This window comes from Lampris incognitus, chromosome 21, assembly GCF_029633865.1.
Source record: "Lampris incognitus isolate fLamInc1 chromosome 21, fLamInc1.hap2, whole genome shotgun sequence".
Lineage (NCBI taxonomy): Eukaryota > Metazoa > Chordata > Actinopteri > Lampriformes > Lampridae > Lampris > Lampris incognitus.
In genome coordinates this window covers 25015011-25033418 of record NC_079231.1, presented here as the reverse complement: position 1 = coordinate 25033418, position 18408 = coordinate 25015011, and the positions used below count along the sequence as shown (strand labels likewise).

The window sequence follows — 18408 nt, the reverse complement described above, 5'->3', positions numbered from 1 at the left end:
AGTAGTAGTAGTAGTAGACGTGGCATCAATTGTATCACGTTATTTTGCGTAGGTCTAATTAGTAACAAGTTATATACCTGTATATATATACTGTACTGCAAATATAGAAATGGTCACACTCATGTGGATTTAAGTTTTCTGTAGAAAAGACAAAGGTTGTGGTGTTTAGTAGGAAGAAAATAAGGGAAGCAGGTGTAACGATATATGGGGAACACTTAGAGCAAGTAAAGACTTTTGGTTTCTGGGGGTTTTATTTGACACAAAGCTGACCTGGAGGGATCACATTAATAATATACATAAAACATGCAAGATGGTTCTCAATGTAATGAGATGTTTGACAGGGTCAGAATGGAGAGCAAATAGGAGCACCTTAATGACTATTTATGTTGCGTTAATAAGATCAGTGTTGTGTAGTGTACAGGTCAGCAGCAAAATCACAACTACAAAAGCTCGAAGTGATACAAACTCAGGCACTGAGATTATGCTGTGAGGCTATTAAGACTTCTCCTAATATAGCCGGTCAAGTGGAAATGGGAGAGATGCCACTGACTTTAAGGTATAAGCAGATCATGGTGAACTACTGGGCAAATCTACAAGGGCGTAGGGAAGACCATCCCACTGTGAAGGCCCTCAAACCATGTTGGGACAGTGGGAAAGCAAAAGGAGAATGTTTTGTTTTGGCAGCAAATAAAATGGCTGAAGAACTGGGATTACATGGGAGAAGTTATTGTTCCACGGTGACATACTCGGGGACTCTGCCATGTTTATTTCCCCTGTGATATTAGATTGATATATTCAAGAAGAAACTGAGAGAGTGAAAGGAAGAGGTAATTGGGCAGAGACAGTGGACAGCAGATTAAACCCAATACATCAGTCATTCACTCCAATACATACAGATGGATCAAAGGAACCAAAAAAGGAAACACAGGACTTGCTTATGTTATCCCAGGGTTAGATATACAAATCAAGTAAAGAACGCCAGATCACTTCACAGGATATACAACCGAGATATTGGCTATTGCATTGCCATTACAGTGGGTAGAGCAAAACAAGCTGTGTTCAGATTCATTGTCAGCTCTGGTATCATCACAGTCCATGTCCTCTCAATGCAGACCAGATATCATCCATGAAATCTAAGAGACACTATTCAGACTACATCAAGCAGAGACAGCAGTTCGGTTTATGTGGATTTCAGCTCACAGGGGTATAGAGGGGAATGACATGGCGGCCTCACTGGCTAAACAAGCCCTGAAGCTGGATAGAGTCATGAAGGTGCCCTTCAGCAAAGCTGAAATTAAAACAATATTAAGGAGCAAAATCATGATGGCTTGGCAAAAGTTACAGGATGAGGGGAACAAGGGACGTCATTTGTGTAAAATAAAACCAAAAGTGTGAGGGAGGAGATCAGCGAGAAAAATTCTAGGGAACAAGCAGTCATTTCAAGATTGAGGTAGGATACACAGGACTAAATGGAACAACGCAGCTATTAGGGAAGCATCCATCAGGACTTCGTGAATATGAATCAGAAGAAACCGTTGAGCGTGTTATTTGTGTCTGCCAGAAATACTCAACACATAGAGAAAAGCTGGAGAAGGAACTCAAGACATTTGGGGTGGGAGTATTTAATCTTAAGCATTTATTCAGTATTGAGGGGGAGAAATATGAACTATTGTTTGCGTTCTTAAAAAAATTGGCATAATGAATAGGATCTAGTGCTATTATTATTATTAGTTTGTTTTTGTTTTTTTGCCTTTTTCTCTTGCCTTTCATCCTTTCATACTCTGGCCCACACGCCAGCACAGTAGGTGGCGGTAATGCACCTTAAACACTAGTTGCCACCCGGCATCAAATACAAGAAGGAGGAGGAGGAGGAGACGAAAGGCGGAAGATGCGGGCGTGGATGAGGTGGAAGCAACAACTTTCAAGATCATCGGTACAAACAAGCTAAACCGTCCATTTGTTGTTATTGTTAAATATAAATATTGGACAGTGATGCGGCGCGTCATTTGCCTGCGTTGCTTACATATCTGTTTCCTGACAGTAGCGCTTCTCTCCGTCCTCGGTAAGTTTAACCCATACCACACTGTCTGTTAGGCGATGGTTGACATGAAAATGATCATTTTAACAACTTTACCACTGTAGCGAATTCAGTAGGCAGCCGGGAATCCGCAGGAGCGTGGAGGCCAACGGGCCAGCGAGACTCGCGAGTCTGCACATCTGTGACTGTTACGATACCATTTTTTAAACAATGTGAAATGGCCGCTGTCCAACACCAAAATACTGCGACGCTTTGGTGGTAGTCATGGTGCGTCTTAAACGGCGGCTGTAGCCAGACATGCTGGAAACAATACCTGACAAACTAAACGGAAAACACATCCTGCTAATCTAACAAACGGAACCAGGCCTATAAAGCCATAGCTGTTCCGTGTGGGTCGGTCACAGGGCGAGTCTATGGCTAGTGATATGGCTTCTGCTTTCTTCAAATCGGCGAGTAGACTGGAAAAACACTCCTCCACTGAAAGTTGTACTCTTCTTGTTGCCGTGTTAGCCGACAATGGCACCTGCTTAAATACCGCCACAACCATTTTCTTGTTTTTCTCATCATGACTTAAAACTTCATCAACCACATCTGTTGCACAAGTTGTAATCAACTCGGCATCGGTGAACGGCTTCTTAGCTTCAGCAAGGTTCCATGAAGCGTGCAGTGATGCAGCTGCTGTGCTCTCTGGTGCCGGTGTGGATTTACAGGTGGTAGAAATGGAGCGCTGGTATGATGTCATCATATTTACTATTTTTTGTTTGCGGGTGTAACGACCCTCACTTGTGCAGGTGTTCGTGATAGAGATTCAGACCAGGGGTTCCTAACAGTGGCTAGACAATGTACAGTGTAGTTACACTTCCTCGTATCAAAACTACCATGGATATATCTTAAATGCAGTGTTAGAGTGTCCCCTAGCGGTCATATACGGAATCACCAGAAAAATCACGCTGCACATTCCAGGAAGACAGCGCAGCGCAGCCCCCTTGGCGATCTGCTTGCGGAGCTGATCCAATTGATCCAGAAGAAGTCACGGCACCAGTGTAACGACCCTCACTTGTGCAGGTGTTCGTGATAGAGATTCAGACCAGGGGTTCCTAACAGTGGCTTTTATTGCCTGCATTCACAAATAAAACAACAATCCATGAGATTTCTGCTGCAACGCGACTGCATACAAATCTCCAGCGGAAATGGTCCAGCTCTCTCGTGCATGAGCTAGCAAACAATGTTTCTCCTGGCTAACCTCATGCGTTGCATAGCATACTAAACTTACATGGAAATCAAAATGCACAACTCATTAATCTTCGTGTAAACAAAAGTACAAAACAAACCAAATAAAAGGACAGACAGCACTAGCATAGCGCACTGAGTGATCGTATAGTTTTAACATAGAAATTCTTGACTCTTGCAATATTCATAACCAAGTTCTTGCACATTTACATTATACATAAACCACGTACCTGCATTCACAAATAAAACAACAATCCATGAGATTTCTGCTGCAAGGCGACTGCATACAAGTCTAAAATAGCATAAAACCAAAACAAGAACAATGCTCTCCATAACGCACACCGCAGCGTGGTTGCCGCCAAAATTATACTTTAACTCGGTTAAAACACTTATAAATCACTTTCTATCGTTACTTTTCGAGAGCATCAGTTAGTACAACTTATATACATTTATATCCAACCCATAGTTTGCAAAGAAAAACATGTTCATTTATTGAAATATCAAATTATTCACGGACCGCTCCCAAAGCCTGCTTACCTCCAGCGGAGATGGTCTAGCTCTAAGGTACGGGTAGCGCAAGTGCCCAAAATGTGTTGAAGTGAGAATAAATAGACAAACAGTCTCGCAGCCTCATATTTAACCTTAGTGAATGCGGTACAACATCTGGGGTTTACACAAACCATCAAAAAGCATTGGATTACAATAACATGTTAAAATACAAATTTTGGGAGAATTCACTTTATCTGAGTGAGGTCATTTTCAACTCTGTTACACCCACCCCCACTGAATTCTGGACAAAATTATACACATGTTCGCAAACTATACCTATGATTCATCTGGTGTCATGGGACTACACACAAGAAGACCGACTCTAGAAGTATCCTTTAAGGATGCGGTGGACAGAGAGCGACGTCAAAAACTCTCCAACCAACCACCGGTTATAGAATGCCTTACACATTCTACACTTGCCCAAAAACTGTCAATGCACATAGAAGTAGGTATAAGTGTTCACTTATTACCGCACTTCTAAAGACATTAGAAAGATCTGTAAAAAAAAGAAAAAAAGCAAAGAGACTTATGCCCTAAGAGCTTGAACTACAGTGCTGTATACAGTCTGAACATTCTGCTGCAGTCGTCTAGTGACATCTTGTCCAGCTATAGTGTAAAGGAGCCTGTTAACTGGTCGAACGACACGACCCAGACGTGTAGTGCGGTGTGGTGCAGACTCAGGCAGTTCAGTGGGTGCAACAGTATGTGCATCGTCACTTACAGAGTCAGAAGTATCTGTAGACAAAACTGTGTGATGGCCGCTAACAGTCGAGGTGTCATCCCTATCAACAGTGTCATCAGTGAGTGAGGCGTGAGAGAGTTCAGAGTGTGAGTCTGGGACCTTGTCAGTCAACACGTCGTTAGTAAAGTCAGCAGAAGGCTCCCTAGCACCTCCTTCAGGAGACTGTTGACTTGGGGTGTTGTTCAGGTGACTGACCCATTCTCTGGTTCTCTCCTCAGACGCAGGCAGGATATCTGAGTAATTTTCAGGTTCAGAGACGCTCACAAGACTGTGCACATCATCAACTCCACACTGAGTCTCATCCTGCTGAACGGACACTTGAGTCTGAGTGTGCTCTGACGTAGCTTGACCTGAGGCCATGGAATGGACAGAAATGGAGGACTGGACGGAGGACATTGAGAGACCAGACTGAGAAGACTGGCAGATCTTGAATAGGAAGAAAATTCACCAGCATAAGTAGATTACGATGGACAATCCGCTCACGCCCTGTGACAGTGTCCTGTATCTTATATGTGTGCGTTTGGGGATTCAGCTCAGTCACAGTGTAAACAATAGACTCCCATCGGTCAGCAACTTTTCTCTTTCCTCTCACTTTCTTATTAGCCACAAGCACTCGGTCTCCAATTTCAATTGTCGGTCCTTTCGCTTTCCTGTTATACAGTCTTGCCTGTCTGTTCTGTTCCTTTGTCACATGCTCTTGAGCAATTAGCATGGCTTCCTTAAGGTCCTCAGACAGCTTTGTGAGATATCTGCCAAAGTCGGTCACATCAGGGTCAGTCAAGATGTTTCCAAACAGGATATCTACTGGAAGACGGCACCCTTCCAAACATCAGGTAAAATGGTGCATATCCTGTTGTCTCATGGGCAGTGCAATTGTACATGAATGTGAGAGTTTGTAAATGTCTGGACCAGTCTTGCTTTGATTCTGAGGGAAGAGCTCTGATCATATCGCCCAGCGTTCGATTAAAATGTTCGACGCTGCCATTTCCCATCGGGTGTTATGGAGTAGTATGGGACTTTCGCACACCAGATAACTGTAGAAGTTCAGCGATCAACTCGCTTTCAAAGCTTGGACCCTGGTCACTGTGGATCCTCTCAGGGAATCCATAGACGCAGAAATACTTCTCTCAGAGGACTTTCGCTACTTGTTTGGCTGATTGATCCCTGCAGGCCAAGGCCTGAGCAAGTCTGGTAAAATGGTCGGTCATTATTAAAACATCCACAGATTTGTTGTGCGAATCTTCAGCTGACCAGAAATCAATGCATACAAGTTGCAGTGGTCTGGAAGTGACAATACTTTCAAGACGAGCTCTTCCTACAGGCTCAGCCATTTTGCTCACTATACAATGCTGACAATGACGAACGTATTCTCTCACATCTCTGTCCATGTGCAGCCAAAAAAATCTCTGTCTGGCAATGCTCAGGGTTCTTGACTGACCTTGATGACCTGCACTGTCATGCACTCCTTTCAAGACTTTAGTCTTCAGACAATCAGGAACAACAAACTGATGGCGTCTTGTCTTTGAAATTTGATCACATGACACTGTACAAGACGTCATCACTCAGAACAAACTTTTCCCAGTGTTTCAGCAGCCTCAGGACTTGACTCGACTCCTGTGTTCTTTCCCGTCTGGATGGTCTCCGAGACCTCTCCACAAAAAAACGAATGCGAGACAACGTACTATCTCTAGATTGTGCATCACGGAGATCTCCAGCAGTAAAGGCAGGCAGGCTGGGCAAACCGTCAGGAATGAGCTGGGGTAGGTGACGCACAAGGGCTGTCGCACGCGTCCTTGCTCCAGAGGCCCATTCAGTGTGTGACTGGATAACAGCAGAGACTTCCTGTGTGGATAAAGACTGAGCTGACATAGGAAGGGACTGGGTATTTGTGGCTACAAGACGTGTTTGCTTCTCTGCCATTACAGACTGGTTGGTTGATTCTCTGAACGTCTGTTGAATAGCTGTGTCAGACAAAACAGCAGCTTCTCTGGTGAGATCATGAAGTGGTTCACTGACCAGTCTGCGACCGACACTTTTGCAAAAAAGGACACGGCTGAGAGCGTCAACAACAATATTTCTTGGGCCTGGCACATATTTGATGTCAAAATTGTAACTGGCTAATTTTGACACCCATCGCTGCTCACAACAGTCAAGTTTAGGTTTAGTCATAATATGAGTCAATGGATTATTGTCAGTCCACACAGTAAAGTCGTGGCCTTTCAACCAGTGGCTAAACTTGTCACAAACTGACCACTTCAGTGCAAGAAACTCTAATCGATGGGCTGGATAGTTCTTCTGTGACCGAGTTAAGGACTTGCTAGCAAATGCAATTGGTCTAGCCACTGAGTCACCTTCACGCACTTGAGATAAAACGGCCCCAAGGCCATCCAACGAGGCGTCTGTAAACAGGAAAAACGGTTGACTAAAGTCTGGGTGGGCCAAAACAACGGAATCTATGAGGGCCTGTTTGAGTTCAGCAAATGCCCTATCATGGTCAGTAGTCCAGTCGGTTGACTTTAGTTTGCGGCTCACTACAGCACACCTAGGTTTTCGGCCTTTCTTCCGTTTCTGACCAGCCAGCAGTGAGAACAGGGGCTTCGCAAGGGCTGAGTATCCTGGGTTGAAGTGCTGATAAAAATTTAGCATGCCAAGAAAAGATCGCACACGTTTCTCAGATGGTGTCACTCCATCCGCTTCCATCAAGTCAGTCACAGTCATACTGCTTATGCTCTCAACTTTGCCTGGGTCAGTCGAAACTCCATGCTCGTCAACAATATGGCCAAGGAATTTGACAGACTTCCTCAAAAAGTAGCATTTCTTAGGTGCCAATTTCAAGTTGTGGGCACGGAGTCTTTTGAACACCATTTCAAGACGTGCAAGGGCAGAACTTTCATCAGGAGCAAAAATCAAAATATCATCTAAATAGCATAACAGACTTAGATAATTTTGATCACCAAAAATGGAAGTCATCATTCTCATGAAACTCCCTGGACTGTTACAGAGCCCCTGTGGCAGCCTGTTGTATTCGTAAAGCCCCATAGGTGTAGTGAACGCTGAATACTTCCTGTTATCCTCATGTAAGGGCATGTTATAAAATCCTGAAGTAAAGTCCATTGTGCTGAACAGTGAATTGCCACCAAGTGCTGCCAAGCAATCGGCCTGATGTGGCAGAGGGTGAGCGTCCTTCAAAGTCCTCTTGTTCAGCCACCTGAAGTCAGTACACACACGCAAATCACCATTCTTCTTCCAGATAAGGACTAATGGTGAGGCTTACTCGCTTGTTGACTTTCAAATGATCTCTTTTTCTTCCATTTCACTTAAGATCTGACGTAGTTTTTGATACTGGCTCGGTGGCACACGTCTGAAAGGAAGTCTGAATGGCTTTTGGTCAATCAAGTGGATTCTGTGGACAAACTCTTCTGCTTTGCTGCAGTCAAGGTGGTTGCGTGAGAAGACACCCTGGTAGTGAACAATAAGTTTGGACAACTTGTCTTTACAGTCCGATGACGCATCACACAGGCTGATGTCCAGCTCACTCAGGCCAATGGACTCTAGATTCTCCCCAGCACATCTTGCATCAGGACAGACAGGAGTAGCAGGCACGGTGGAAGCGCTCCGATGACCACTGACTAGGTCTAAATCTTCCAAAGCGACACAGGGTACCAGGTCAGCAAGCTTAGCGTTACGTCTCAAAAAGCTTTTCAGAGACATTCATCACTTTCAAGGGAACCCATCCATCTGCCCACAGGGGTGTGACAACTCTGGCGACCATCAGTCCTTTGGGTGCAGACCGTGCTGACGTAGGCTCTGTCAACACCGCACTACCAGGAGACACATGTGTGAGTTTTGGCAGCTTCCCCACAGAAGGTATTCACAGCCGGGTTGAAGGCAAGTGGCCGAGTTGCAACGTACTGTGCCTATCTTGTCAGGCATTTCACCAGCGCCCCATCTATGCAAGCCAGCTAGCATGGAGAGAAAATGTTCGGTTTCAGTGTCGGTAGAGGACGGTGCAGAAACTGCTGTCCAGTACGTACTACACTTCTTTGACTCACACAGTATGTGTTTGATCACATTGGTTCCGATAATTAGGTCATCATGTTGTCCTTCAACTACAATCGTCGGCACAATCATTTTGCAGTTATTAACTTCCATGTTAATGTAAAAAGCTGACTTCGGGTGCACTCGTCGACCACCGACACCAATGAGAGTCACATCGGTGGAGAATCTCTCTGCTTCACACACTGCCACAACAGAGAGCAGGTTACGCATAGCAGTATCACTGACTGTCCATGCCATTGAGCCACTATCTAGCATACCCCCAAGAGTCACTTTGCCGCCCACCTTCACTGGTACGTAAAATAAGCTGTCACTGCCACCCACAGTCTGAGTGTTTTGATACACAATGTTTGTTGACTGAAATTGAGAAAAATTGACAAAATGAAAAGTTGAATCAAAAATATCGGTGTCTAGCGAGTGGGAGGATTCTTTATGACCTGTATTGCCTCCCTCTGAATACAGGTCAGCTAGTTTCCCGAAGCCGGGCTGAGTTGGGGCGGGGCATTGTTTGGACAGTGCTGCCTTGAGTGATCAGGGGCCAGACACTTGAAACAGAGATGGTCAGATTTGCAGTGAAACAAGGTGGAGTGATTAACATCTCCACAAACTCTACATGGCGGTGCGCTGAAAGGGCTGGGGCGTTTCTGGCTACGCTCAGGATTGCGCGGCTCCACCCTGGCCAAGACTCTCTCAAGCATGCTCATCATGCGGCCAAGGACTCCATCATCAGGCTGCTGAGCATTCTGTGGCGGCGGGACGTGCTGTGGTCGCTGGACGTTCTGCTGGACACATGCAGAGTCTGAGCATGAGCTGGGAGTCTGAAACAAAGACGTGGCATGAGAACATGGTGGACAAGTTGACTGGGGGTCCATCCGATGAGAATCAGAGTGAGCGCAGGTGTTTGAATCATTGTCGAACACAGCTGCAGGGTGACTTTTCAGCTGTGGAACACTGTAAGATGTCGCAGACGCACCCCATTCCCTTTGATATTCATCTATCCTGAGCTGGATGTCTTTAGAGGTCCACTCACTGACAGGCTTGCATTTCAAAATTGAGGAAAGCTGCGGATCAGGGCAGTGCTTCGCAAACATTTGTGCCACCTCTCCACTTATGTTCTCCATTCTCCTACCCTGACGGTGCAGTCCCTCATCAGCTGTGTCTGCTGCTTTGTTTAGTCTGATCCAGTAGTCGACTGGATTTTCTTTTGGATTGGGCAGTGTGGTGTAAAAATCTTGCAACGGAAGTGATGATGAAGACTGACTGAAATATCGCAAAACAAGAACAATGCTCTCCATAACGCACACCGCAGCGTGGTTGCCGCCAAAATTATACTTTAACTCGGTTAAAACACTTATAAATCACTTTCTATCGTTACTTTTCGAGAGCATCAGTTAGTACAACTTATATACATTTATATCCAACCCATAGTTTGCAAAGAAAAACATGTTCATTTATTGAAATATCAAATTATTCACGGAGCGCTCCCAAAGCCTGCTTACCTCCAGCGGAGATGGTCTAGCTCTCAGGTACGGGTCGCGCAAGTGCCCAAAATGTGTCAAAGCGAAAGTAAATAGACAAACAGTCGCGCAGCCTCATATTTAACCTTAGTGGATGCGGTACAACATCTGGGGTTTACACAAACCATCAAAAAGCATTGGATTACAATAACATGTTAAAATACAAATTTTGGGAGAATTCACTTTATCTGAGTGAGGTCATTTTCAACTCTGTTACACGGGGTTCTGGTTTTGTAGGGTAGTTGGCATGAAAGCTGGCAACATGCATAGTGTTGAAGTGCCGCTTGAGATCACCTGCTTTTTTTTGATGATTTTTTTTTTTTTGGGATCATCACACAGCTGCGGTCTGCATGTAAAACAAAACTGATCGGTCCTCTCAGATTTGAACTGACGATTTTCCTGGTCGACTGCGCACTTTTTCACGCAGGCCACGTTCTTGGTTTAGGAGTTATTTATTATCTGTGACTTAACTGATGAGTGGCTCTGTCTGGTCAAGGACCGTAGAGTATGTCTTACATCTACGATGACAGGTCAAGTGTACAGTGTGGGGTGAGGTCAACATAAAGTAGAGGAGCAGCACGCACTTTATTCCACGTGTTATGTCAGAAGCGTTCGTGCCAATGGGTCGGCGCGGGCCAGATATTTCTCTCGTGGACCAGACCTGGCCTGCGGGCTGCTTACTGGGGTTCTGGGAACTAGAGTATATACTGATAAATGTCTGTATTTTTAACTTGAGTCACGTTTTTTCTCCCTGCAGGCCAACCTGAACCAAAAAATGTCAAGCTGGGAGGAAAACTTAACCTGATACCAGATGCTTCCATGTCCTCAGAAAACATCACCAGCCTTTCGTGGAAACATAGGGAAAATTTGGTGGTAGAGTGGAACGACGTCTTGGGAGAGATGTCTTATGGGCGATTTAAAGGACGGACAAGAATAAATCAGAGAACTGGAGAGTTGGTTATTGCTGATTTAACCAAAGACGACGGTGGGGAGTATTCTGTGGAGGTCAATGGAGTCCTTCTGGAAAAGAAATATGAGGCTATCTTGATCAGTAAGTATTCATGCTGTATTTCAAAGTCAATATCTTGGAAGCAGAGACGCTAGAGACTATTGTAGCGAATTCGGCGGTTAGCTCAGGACGCCGCATCCGGGATGTGAACCCGTGTCTCCCACTCCGCAAACGACAACGTTAACCAGCCGACTAAAGGGTCCGACTTGTTAGCAAAGGGCCGACGTGTCTACTTATCCATGCACGTTACACTATTAACCTCACTTTAAGAAACAGGTCCCACATTATCTCAGCACTGCAGGGAGGTATGATAAAGTCGTTTTTGATTTGTTAACATTTGGGCTATGTTAAGAATGGCAGCCCAAATTTGTTTATTTATTTGTACTTACTTATTTGTGTGTGTGTGTGTTTGGTTGGTTGGTTGTTTTGCGTATTTGATAGCCTTTATGTAGTCTGTGTGTAGCCTTATGTAGTCTGTCCGTGCGTTCGGGGGGCATGGCGATCTATTCCGTTGCCTGTCATGAGGAGGATCGCTGTGTTACCTCCGGCGTGGTCGGGCGTCCCTACAGACACAGTTGGCTGTGTCTGTGGGCGGAAAGCCGGATTTGGGCATGTGTCCTGGTCGCGGCACTAGCGCTGCCTCTGGTCGGTCGGTGCACCTGTTCGGGGGGAGGGGGGAACTGGGGTGAATAGTGTGGTCCTCCAACGCGCTACGTCCCCCTGGCGAAACTCCTCACTGTCAGGTGAAAAGAAGCGGCCGGCAAATCCACATGTATTGGAGGAGGCATGTGGTAGAGGACCGATAACACACTAGATGGATAGATAACATGTCTTATAAGATAAGTACGATAACTTAAATATAACATGCTCTGTAAGATAACTAAGATAACTTATATATGTTAACGTGTTTTATAAGATAAGTAAGATAACTTATATAAGATAACATGCTTTAGCAGATAACTAAGATAACTTATATATGTTAACATGTTTTGTAAGATAACTAAGATAACTTATATAAGATAACATGCTTTCGCAGATAACTAAGATAACTTATATAAGATAACATGCTTTATAAGATAACTTATATAAGATAACATGCTTTATAAGATAACTTATATAGATAACATGCTAGATGGATAGATAACATGTCTTATAAGATAAGCACGATAACTTAAATATAACATGCTTTGTAAGATAACTAAGATAACTTATATATGTTAACGTGTTTTATAAGATAACTAAGATAACTTATATAAGATAACATGCTTTATAAGATAACTTATATAAGATAACATGCTTTCGCAGATAACTAAGATAACTTATATAAGATAACATGCTTTATAAGATAACTTATATAAGATAACATGCTAGATGGATAGATAACATGTCTTATAAGATAAGTACGATAACTTAAATATAACATGCTTTGTAAGATAACTAAGATAACTTATATAAGATAACATGCTTTCGCAGATAACTAAGATAACTTATATAAGATAACATGCTTTAGCAAATAACTAAGATAACTTATACATGTTAACATGTTTTATAAGATAAGTAAGATAACTTATATAAGATAACATGCTTTAGCAGATAACTAAGATAACTTATATAAGATAACATGCTTTAGCAGATAACTAAGATAACTTATATATGTTAACATGTTTTATAAGATAAGTAAGATAACTTGTATAAGATAACATGCTTTAGCAGATAACTAAGATAACTTATATAAGATAACATGCTTTATAAGATAACTTATATAAGATAACATGCTTTCGCAGATAACTAAGATAACTTATATAAGATAACATGCTTTATAAGATAACTTATATAAGATAACATGCTAGATGGATAGATAACATGTCTTATAAGATAAGTACGATAACTTAAATATAACATGCTTTGTAAGATAACTAAGATAACTTATATAAGATAACATGCTTTCGCAGATAACTAAGATAACTTATATAAGATAACATGCTTTAGCAAATAACTAAGATAACTTATACATGTTAACATGTTTTATAAGATAAGTAAGATAACTTATATAAGATAACATGCTTTAGCAGATAACTAAGATAACTTATATAAGATAACATGCTTTAGCAGATAACTAAGATAACTTATATATGTTAACATGTTTTATAAGATAAGTAAGATAACTTGTATAAGATAACATGCTTTAGCAGATAACTAAGATAACTTATATAAGATAACATGCTTTATAAGATAACTTATATAAGATAACATGCTTTAGCAGATAAGTAAGATAACTTACATAAGATAACATGCTTTATAAGATAACATGCTTTATAGGACAAGTAAGATAACTTATATATATATATAAGATAACATGTTTGAAAGATAAATAACATAACATGCTTTATTGTAGTGGAGCAGTGTTTGACAAAGTGGACCTGAGCAGGATAGCTTTGGGTAAAGGTGAAGCACTTAAGCTAAAGGGTGAAGGGTGCATGTTTAGGAAAGTAAATCGAGTCTGTAGAATGATGTTAAATTTGACATAAAATGTGTGTTGGAGAGACAAAGAGAGAACAAAGGGAAGACTGACCTGAATTACAGCTGCTTGTATCATTGTTTCCCTCCCCTCAGAGGCAGTGCCAAAGCCCTCTGTGGTGGTCCAGCCACTGGTGTGTACTTCCACTTCCTCCTCCTGTACGCTGAGTTGTAATGGGGTCATCACAGGGGCAGGATCAGTCACCTACAGCTGGAAAGAAAATGGAGGACAGTGGGAGGTGTCTGAGCAGCAGAAGAACATCAGCAACACTGATGAAACAAGGACAATTGAAAGCTTCTCCTGTCAACTGAGGAATGGAGTCAGTGTTGAAGAGAGTGAGCCCTGCCGTAATCCATTCTTTGTCTCAGGTATGGGAAATGTGCTACATCAGTGCAGATGCAACATACTACCACCACACACAAAGGGTGAATCCCAATTCCTTTCTTAACCCTCAAGCTCAACCCTCAGTCTTACTAGCCCTCAAAACCAAGTGTTAAGGGTTATCTTGCGACTTAGAAATGGGACGCCCCTTAAATGCAGTTACGTCATCAAAAGTCGTCCATACCGTCGACATAAAATGACGCGGTGTTTTGACAAAGCAACAGAACCAGCAACAATGCCGTCTGCAGCTGAAGTGATTTCTTTTGCGTGGGCTTAAATCATTTTCATATCCAAACAGTATTTTGTGTTTTCTCCTATATCATGGTAATGTTTCTACTAGCTATGTGAGAATCTAGTATGATTACATAAGAACACTCACAATCTGTTACACTCAAACTTTTTATTAAAAATAGAACATTTATCTAAAAATACAATATATATATATATATATATATATATATATATATATATATATATATATATATATGTATATAATTGAATAAACAATGTAAACAAACATATTCAAATAAATAAATAAATAAAAATAAAAACTGACAAAAAATGGTTGAGAAAATGTAATTGGTCCTCTAGAAACATGTCCTCATTGGAGGCCCTGAAATGAATCAGGGCCCGCGTTGCCTCTGTAGTCCCTGAAATGACACAGGGACAGCATGATCAGAGTTTCTTTAGGGTTTTTTGTTCACTGTTAAAACTGCCAATGTAATCATAACCCACAAAAGCAGCCATCATCGATTCTACATTATTGATGCATGGGTTCAAAAGTTTATGAAATGGTTGTGGGCTACCTGTAATGTATTAGTTACATTATTAGTTTTTTTTCTGTAGCTTATAAGTTCGTTGAGTTCGTTATGAGTTGATATTCAACCAAATAACCTGTATAAATACCACAATATTCAGCAGAAAGCCACCGCATAACACGGCCTTTTGTTAACGTTAAAGCGAAACAACTGCTGTAACTATCGTTAGATAGCACTCTCTACGGCTACAGGAGACGCCGCCAGCTCGGCCATCTTATACACATGTCGGTGCAAACATGTCGTGTAGGCTGTATCTTGATAAAACAACTTCATAACTACATTAACACCGAGAAACATGACTTCTGTAACACCAGGACAGCAATATATCACGTGTCCGCACCCGGCACGGATATCGTAAAAATAAATGTTGTGCTACACAGAGGTATATAATCCATAAAATGACATTAAACTAAGATAATACAGTGGTTTTCGTAATTTTAGATCTCTATTAACAAAGAAAATACTTACATTTATAGCTCGCCTTCTTGCCGATGTTCGCCGCCATCTTGCTTTGAATGTTGATACGCAAGGCCTTGTGGGATAGCACTTACTGCCGAGGGAGGTGCTGGAAAATCTTAAAATTGAGGGCTATTCGCCCATTTCATGCCGCGGCCATCTTGGATTTAAAAAAAACAAGTGGTGGGAACTTAGCCACGCCCCCTTAAATGCAGGGATGACAAGTTTTACATCTATTTCATCGAGCAGGTCTTTGATAAGGAAGCCCTTATCGGCCATGACCTCATCACCTGACTCCAAGAGGTCCAGAACACCTGACCTCTTAGTTATCGCCTTATCAGAAATACATCCTGTGTATAGATTACTTACCAGGCTAACTGACCCTGAGGGACTGATCCCAATTAGGGATTTCGGTGTAGTGTTACTTTTATAATGGGAGTATGTCATGGTGTTCAAAACCTTCGAACTAGCTGTCTCGATGCGGATATCTGTGCAGTCTACTATCACTCTTGTGTTTGGGTAGAATTCCCCGAATACTGGTGGCATTAGCTCGTCTACCGCTGCTCTACTGGGCCATATTGGGAGGGTCCCTAACATAAAGAGCAAATAGTTGGCCCACGTCATACAGTTCCTGCTGACTGTGGCCGGCAACACATTGAATCGTACAGATAAATCTAGAGCAAAAAAGCCCTGCCTCACACGGCACAAGAACAGGAAAAACTGATCAATCAGCGATAAATGCTCTGCATGGAAGCCAGACACAGAAATGTGTTCTAGGTTATGGCTGTTCCTTTGCATTTCAGTTCATCGCACCATGGACTCTGCAGAAGGCTGTAAAGCTAGGAAGAGTGCTTTGAGGGTGTGGTAATCCTTAAAACCAGTGTAAAACCTGATCAGATTGGGCGCACACTGGAAGTGTTCTAGACCAGAACGCTCACTTTTCAGCTTTTTATTTTAGTCCTCCAGGAAAGCGATGCGTTTCTTTACTGCGTCAAGCTGGTCTTCCACAGAAAGGGGCTTCACGTCGTAGCCATGATCAGGTAGAGTCGCCCAAACCTCACTGGACACATGAGGATATGTCATACATGTGGGAAGCAATATAAATCCACACATTTTCCTGTTATCAAGATGATGTGTCAGAACAGAGCTATCCACTATTGAAAGATTAGTGAATATATATATATATATACATATATATATATATATATATATTATACAATGCAGTAATCTACATGTTTAAAAAATTGTATTGTACTGACAGTAACAACTCACCTATCTCCCTCATGTTCCTCTTCATGTTCCTCTTCATCTTCTTCCGCTATTAATTCACCAATGTGACTACAAACAGGAGCAAACATTTTTCAACGTCAAACTTCTGTCTCCCTTCTAATGTTTTAATCACAGTGAAACTGGTCACCCCAATATTATTTAACTGGCTGTACATGGTGCAACCTCTGCAGCTCAACGCATACAGTAACGTTAAATGTACATGCAACCTCTGCAGCTCAATGCATACAGTAGGCCTACATGTACATAATGTCTGTTGCAATAATAGCAGGAGGAGTAAACATTTAGCCATATGGCATCTTAATGTGGAATTTGAATTTAGGATGGTACACGGCAGTACGACATGTTGCTTCCAGCAGTGTTTTCAATGAAGTAAGAAGGGGGCGTGGCTAAGTTCCCACCGCTTGGGGGTTTTTTTTATCCAAGATGGCCGCGGCGTGAAATGGGCGTATACAGCCCTCAATCTTGTCCCTCAACTTAACACTCTGAGAATTGGGACAGCAGTAGCACTTCGCGGGAGCGCACATTTTTGAGACTGAGGGTTAAAATTGAGGGTTAAGGTAGGAATTGGGATTCACCGTAAGATTGAGGGTTAAGATAGGAATTGGGATTCACCGTAAGATTGAGGGTTAAGATAGGAATTGGGATTCACCGTAAGATTGAGGGTTAAGATAGGAATTGGGATTCACCGTAAGATTGAGGGTTAAGATAGGAATTGGGATTCACCGTAAGATTGAGGGTTAAGATAGGAATTGGGATCCACCGTAAGATTGAGGGTTAAGATAGGAATTGGGATTCACCGTAAGATTGAGGGTTAAGATAGGAATTGGGATTCACCGCAAGTTTCTGTTCATTAAGAATCACCAGGGTTTTGCCCCGTGGCTTACGACATTACTGTCTTTACACACTGAAAATATGTAGCTTTGTGTATAAAAAGTGTTATCATCCCGCAGCACCAATTTACAATGAAAGGGTTCACCAGGTGTTGTGTTTCAAATACACAAAACTTTGTCAACATCACTTTGTCCTGGGATGACACATTAATGTTTGTTAGTAACAAACACTACAACCTGTGTTTCTTTCCTTGACAGGCTAAGAGCCTCTGCTACTTGTTGTCAGATGTTGTTGTTTCAGTTTGTGATCCAGAGTGTTGAACATGAGGAAATCACTGCTGTTTGGTCCAATTTAATCAAATATGAGGGTGTTTTCACACCTGAGCTGTTGGGTCCAGTTTAATCAAAGCCTGCAGCATTTGTCCCCTTGATGGGGTTCATTTGGGCAGGTGTGGACACAGCAATGGCACTCGGGTGCGGACCAAAACAACCGGAACGAGACCTTGTTGAAGAGGTGGTCTCGGTCTGGTTACAAACTAACTCGGGTACGTTTCGCCTGTGGTGTGAACGTGATCTGATCTGGATCCAACCCAACTGCAGGAAGCATCGTACATTTTTTTGGATTAAACAAGCTCCTGTCGCACATCTTCCTCATGTAATGTGATGCAACATTGTCCTCTAGGCCAGTGGTTCTCAACCTTTTTGGGGTCCTGGACCCCCTGCGTATTTTTGATCTACCCTGAGGACCCCTCCACCTGATCTTGGGGGAGGGGTTGCAATTTGATAGAAACAGTAGAAACTGCATTTTAAATTGCATTATAGCATTTATTCACTCTTTGGGGCAAAAATAAGAGCTTTCAGTTGTAACTTAGATATAGTTAACAAAACAGAATTCTTATGCAGTAACTTTCAGATATATGTAACAACACAGAATATGTATTCAGTAACTTTCAGATATATGTAACAAAACAGAA

At 42.4% G+C, this 18408-nt stretch overlaps 1 protein-coding gene across 2 annotated transcripts in view; it reads left to right on the top strand.

Moving 5' to 3' along the window:
- The first annotated feature begins 1875 nt into the window (after positions 1-1875).
- Positions 1876-18408, top strand: part of LOC130131644 (CD48 antigen-like) — a 42380-nt gene continuing 25847 nt past the window's right edge. For both annotated transcript variants that reach the window (XM_056301411.1, XM_056301410.1), the window contains exons 1-3: positions 1876-2062; positions 10890-11183; positions 13755-14027. In XM_056301411.1, coding sequence (XP_056157386.1) covers positions 1993-2062; positions 10890-11183; positions 13755-14027 — 637 coding nt within the window. In that variant the 5' untranslated portion in view covers positions 1876-1992. The remainder of the gene's footprint in view (positions 2063-10889; positions 11184-13754; positions 14028-18408) is intronic.